The 5918-nt window shown below is 39.7% G+C and overlaps 1 protein-coding gene across 1 annotated transcript; it reads left to right on the top strand.

Moving 5' to 3' along the window:
* Positions 1–4256: 4256 nt before the first annotated feature.
* LOC149385314 (chromatin remodeling protein EBS-like) lies at positions 4257–5918 on the top strand. Its single transcript, XM_089627388.1, has 5 exons — positions 4257–4524; positions 4620–4962; positions 5200–5268; positions 5407–5554; positions 5734–5918. The coding sequence occupies exons 1-5, from the start codon at positions 4452–4454 to the stop codon at positions 5758–5760; spliced, it is 660 nt and encodes a 219-aa protein (XP_089483514.1). The 5' UTR covers positions 4257–4451; the 3' UTR covers positions 5761–5918.

The following is a 5918-nucleotide window of genomic DNA, read 5'->3' as shown; positions in this document are numbered from 1 at the left end:
GGTGTCTTTGTGTACACTCTCTTTGAGACAGCCTTCGAGACCCGTCACACTAAACAAGTTTGAAAGGAGAGAATCCGTAAAAATTAAGTTTCCATATTAGTTTAAGATGCAGATTTGGTTTTTACTTTTATTTTATTGATCTGTCAAAACTGATCACAATTATGGCTAAAATGCTCAATTTTCCAGTTAATTGAAAATATAGAAGTAAAATGATGTTGGAAATTGAGATGGGCTCTAACACAAACTAAATAATTGTTCGCTAAAATGCTCAATTTTTCATTTCATCGATTGATACCTTAAAATTTTCTCTCATTGACGAAGACGATGCTCGGCAACAGACCGGCGTGATTTCGATGAATCAGAGGTAATTTCAGTAGATCCTTGTTATTCAACATTATTTCCGTGATTTCGGCGTGATTCCGTCGCCATTTTCGTCGTTTGCCCGTCAATCTGTTTCGGCCAGTGCATAGAACATGTATTTTCGTATTGTGATTTTTTTTTTTTTTTTTTTTGGGTAAAATGTTGCTGAATAAAACATGTATATTTATGTTGTGCGGTTCACATATATTTTTTTTTCAAATTTTTATAAGGTTCTAAAAATATTTAGCATTAAATGTTGATTATCAATCTTAATAATGTTTCAAAATTAAAGTTAAACTTGTTGCTTGTTGAAATGTTTGTTTTCATGAATTTGAAATAATCATGATAATGTCGTAGAATCGGAAGTTGAGATTTATTAATGTGTGACCGAAATTATTGTTCAATGGTGGTGGTGTAGAACGATAGCGGATGAAGGCGTACGAAAGTAGCCGAGACCCTTAATCATTTCACATGCAACTACTGTGGAGTGACGACAAAAGGAGGGGGCGTGACACGTATGAAACTTCACTTGAGTGGAAATGACCCGAAGAAGAACGTGAAGCGGGGTGAGAAGTGTCCTCCAGAAGTGAGAGACGAGATGAGATTGTTGTTACTTCAGACTGAAACGAAGAAGTAAAAAAAGCAAGCTATGGAGAAGACTATTCGGAGAGAGATGCGTGCGACCATTGGTCCAGTTGATGAAGAAGGAGACTTTGATACTGAGACAGAATATGAACTATACTAGACAATGAAGAGAAGTCATCAAGAAGCTGCTGCAGAAAATTTGAGATCCGGTCCAAGTGGAGCTAGGTTCACTATCCCACCGTGATTTGGGAATGAGGATGTCAACAGCTGCACCATTTCTTTATCGATCGGATAGTGCACGGAAAACAACGCTTAATCCGGAGGCAAAGACTTCACTTAAGAAGCGTTTGGGTAAAATTGTGAGTCGTTCATGAGAGTGCGCCGACAAACAAAGTGAAGTCCCATAGTTTTCATAATATGATGCACGAAGCGTCAGAATTGGGTAATAGAACTTGTAAAATTGTTCGATGAATTCTGATTAATTGACTAACGGGTTTCTGATTATTGGATTATTTAAAATTTGTTTGTTTATAGGTCGTGGTCTCCCTTTACCTTCTCCGTACGAGATTCACAACACGTACCTTAAAGAAGAGGTGACGGATGCATTAACGTACGTTGATAGTCAGAGACCAATATGACAAGAGTATGTGTGCACCATATGTCTGACGGTTGGGCTGGACCAACTCAGTTGAGCTGATAAGACTGTTTTCTTGAAGTATATCAACGCGTGTGGCAAGATAAAGAATTGGGAATACATTTACAAGATGTTGTCTGGGATGGTGAAAGAAGTTGCGCAACACAACGTGATCCAAGTTGTGACAGATAACGGATCGGTATATAAAAAAGCCGGTAAGAAGTTGATGCAGAAATTTAATTTGTATTGGAAACCATGTGCCCGCTCATTGCACGGACTTGATGTTGGAAGATGTTGGTAAGAGAGATACTATCTCACGGGTCGTGAAGGATGTAAGGAAAATTATCAAATTCATCTACAACCACGGGATGGTGTTATCAAAGATGAGAGAGCAAGGTGAAAGTGAGATTGTTCGTCCAGGTTTGACAAGGTTTCCCACTAATTACTTAGCTCTTACAAGCTTGATGGGGTTTGTAAGGTGTTCAAGCCCATATATACCTCTCTACGCTTCGTTGAGATAGAAGTCGTCCCGACCTTAGGTACGTATTTAAACTTATTATGTTATAAACTTATTATGTTTTGAATTTTTTAGGTGTGTTTTACCACGTCTTCAACTTGATGAAGGCAAAGTTGAAAAAGATTCCAAACAAACAATGAGTTGATGATATCGCAGTCGAGATGTGGGAGAGACAGCTTTGTCACCCGTTACATGAGGCAGCCTACCACTTAAATCCAAGGTGTCAATACAATCTGAACATCTTGATGAAGCCAAAGCATGTCACTGCCGTGACTACCGTATTTGACACATTGAATCCACATGATGATTGCTCAATCTTTGGCAATGAGGTACATGTTTTATTGAAGCTTGTTTTTATTGAACCGTATTTAAGACCTTATAATTTATAACGCACCTTGTTTTTTAGATTATCCAATTTTGCGAGGCCAAAGGATTATCCAAGTCATGTAGTTTATGTTTTATGGTATAGACATTCATTATCAATGTTTGATCGTAAGGATTCATTTTGTAGCTGAATGGTGGAGCATATTCGGGATCGAGACGCCGAAGTTAAGGAGGGTGGCCATGCGAATTCTCTCGCAAACATCTTCATCATCGGCTTGCGAAAGAAATTGGTGCACTTTTGCGCTAGTCCACACCAAACAACGGAATCGTCTTGTTTCCAAAAGGTTGGAACAACCCGTCTTTTGTACCTAAAATATGAAGTTACAACTCCAAGACCGGAAAGATATGCACGAAAACAAGAAAGGTTAGATCCATTGGACACCATAGAAATTTCAATGCAAGCCATAAGGGACGATATGGACAAAGATTTTCTTCTTTAATGGATTCGACCTGTCCACCTTGATGATGAACCTCAACGACCCGAGCTACAAGTGCTATACAAGCTCGTTCAGTAGGTATCAGTGCCGAACGAGTATTGAGTGAAGAGGTCGATGTAACTTCATCCGACAATGACGTTGATGGTGGTGATATTGGTGGTAGTGGTGGTGTTGGTGTTGGCGTTGGTAGTGGTGTTGGTGTTGGTGTTGGTGGTGATGGTGTGATCCTTGGACTATAGATCAGGATACCAAGCTACGCAAGATGAGGACCACAGAGCGCGCGATTCACTTGGAAGGTACCATTATATTGTGATATGTTTATTAATATGTTTTATGTATTCGATTGATCTTCATGCAAATTAATGTCTATCAGGTTCGACTAATTCTATGACTTTGAGACTGAGCAATACACTAGTGGTAGACAAATGAGAATGAGTTCCACCATGTCCATGTCCTCTACTGATTATGACGTCGACTCCATAGCGAGTCAATTTGGCTCAATGTCGTTTTACCTAATGTCGTCTCAATCTTACGGTGAAGGTTTGTATGCGTATCCTTACCCATGTCCTTATTCGGTGCATGTGCATATCCTCGTTCCCGTCCCCACCCTCATGAAGCATTACATCAGTATCATGTCTTCTGCAGTGTTGTTGGAGATAACTAGTCTAACTACAACAACCATCTCTTAAACTATCAATCTAGCTATGATGGTCACACGACATGGACTGACTATTGTGATCGCCAAGCAAGAACCGATGATTACTATTAACCCCACCGTCATTCAAGCTACTATTGAGTCTTTTTATCTGTTTTGAACTTAGTATGTGTTTTGAACTATCTTTGTTTTTTAACCTATTATGTGTTTTGGACTATTTGTTTATGTTTTTTTTATGATGTGTATACTTATTACGTGTGTTGGAAACTTGAATTTGAAGTTTGAATTTATAATGCATGTGTTTGAAACTAATTTTATTACGTGTATGTAACATTATTTCCGTCGGCATTTTCGTGTTTTATTGAAATTTTCGTCAACATAATTTTTTTTAATTTTCATATTATTTTCGTCGTCCACCACAATTTCTGATTTTTTAGATCATTGGCACAAAATCGACCGTCGACATTTCAATCCTTGTCTTACCGGCATGGAAACAGCCAAAGCCAAAATTCAAATTTAAAATAGAATGGAACAGTGTGTGTAAAGTCACTCTTATTCCACAAGAAATGGTTGATAGTACATCACAACACAACCAGACAAAAGAAGCTCTGTCTCTGTCTAGGGTCTCTAAACAAACATGAAACCAAATTAATAGTGGACTTAATCTGTGTTTAATTCAAATCTCTATACATCACTCTTCTTTACTACGTGAAAATTCAGTGTAGGAGAGAGAACAGTCTAGTCACTCTCTCTCTCTTTCTCTCTCCTCTTCACCAAGCCCTAGGTTTTGTCTGTTTCCCGAGAAAACTCGCATCTTCTGGTTTAAGCTCATCCAAAGCAACTTCCAAAGCTCCGACATTTTTTCTCTCTTCTTCCGCAATGGCGAAGACCAGACCAGGCAAGAAGGACTTGGACTCGTACACCATCAAAGGCACTAACAAAGTCGTCAGAGGTCAGAGCTCGAGCGAAATTTATTTTATTTTAGTTATTTATTACTTTTCGTTTTCTGCATGAAAATTAAAAACGAAATCGGTTTTTGAGGATCAGCCGGAGATTGCGTCCTGATGAGACCGTCGGACATCGGGAACCCGCCGTACGTGGCGAGAGTGGAGAGGATAGAGAGCGACGGAAGGAACAAGGTCACGGTGAAGGTACGGTGGTATTACCGGCCGGAGGAATCTATCGGAGGTCGGAGGCAGTTTCACGGCGCGAAGGAGATCTTCTTGTCCGACCACTTCGATGTCCAGAGCGCTCACACCATCGAAGGAAAGTGTAACGTCCACTCATTCAAGAGCTACACGAAGCTCGACAATGTCGCCGCCGACGATTACTTTTGCCGATTCGAGTACAAAGCCGCCACCGGAAGCTTCACCCCTGACCGCGTCGCCGTGTGAGACCTCTCTCTCTCTCTCTCTCTCTCTCTCTCTCTCTCTCTCATTCTTAGTTGGAACCCATAAAAGAGGGGGGAAACTGAGAATTCAAATTATTTGAAGAATTAATCACGAAAAAACTTAAAATTTTGGTTGAAAATTGAAAATTTTATCAAATTTGTAGATGTTTCCTAAACATAGCTTGAGAGTGCCCCAAAAAAAAAAAAGATCTGATCTTTTTGTGTGTGTGAGTGAAGGTACTGCAAGTGTGAAATGCCTTACAACCCGGATGATCTGATGGTGCAGTGCGAGGGCTGCAAGGACTGGTAAGGATTCATTCCCTTTCCTTTTTTTGAAAATATAAATCTGTGGTTTTCGCTTTGGATTGCGTCTGAATACGAAACCTAGAAATTGTATTCAAGAAAAAAAGAAAGAGATTTTGTTATGTGAATTGTGGTGATCAGGTACCACCCAGCTTGTGTGGGCATGAGCATCGACGAAGCCAAGACCCTCGAAGAGTTTGTTTGCTCCGAGTGCTCGTCCGAGGACGATGAACAACGCGCCGCCCGAGACGCTAAGAAGTCCCAGAATGCTATTCCCGATGAAGCCAAGGTAGGGATTAATTTTTAATTTCTGTTTTGATTGATTTGTAGCTATAGATAAGCAGTCTATAAACTTCAATCCGAGGCTGCAATTATCTGTCAAATGTTTCATGAAATAAAGGCATTGGTCGATCTTCAATTGCATAACATTAGTGAATAAAGTGTGAACGAACGCGAATTATTTTGCAGGTGAAGCCGAAGCGCCGGAAGAGATAGATGTAGCCTTGAGGAAGTAATTGTCTTTTCGTTGGCAACATTGTCATTGAGTGTTGTACATATAGCTCGCTTCTGTTAGACTTGGATATATATATCTAGGAGATTATTGTTATGTTCTGTATCTTCTTTCAATTAGCATAAAGATAGTCTCGAATTAA

Source organism: Urtica dioica, chromosome 9 (assembly GCF_054948205.1).
Source record: "Urtica dioica subsp. dioica isolate 48M chromosome 9, U.dioica_male_clone48M_v1_H2, whole genome shotgun sequence".
Lineage (NCBI taxonomy): Eukaryota > Viridiplantae > Streptophyta > Magnoliopsida > Rosales > Urticaceae > Urtica > Urtica dioica.
The sequence above is the reverse complement of the archived record's forward strand: the minus strand, read 5'-3'. Positions and strand labels throughout refer to the sequence as shown.

Bases quoted from the DNA above. Each gene is read 5' to 3' on its own strand.
- LOC149385314 (XM_089627388.1), top strand. From the start codon at position 4,452: ATGGCGAAGACCAGACCAGGCAAGAAGGACTTGGACTCGTACACCATC. The intron at 4,963-5,199 runs GTGAGACCTCTC...GTGTGAGTGAAG, and splicing joins ACCCCTGACCGCGTCGCCGT to GTACTGCAAGTGTGAAATGC. The intron at 5,555-5,733 runs GTAGGGATTAAT...ATTATTTTGCAG, and splicing joins CTATTCCCGATGAAGCCAAG to GTGAAGCCGAAGCGCCGGAA.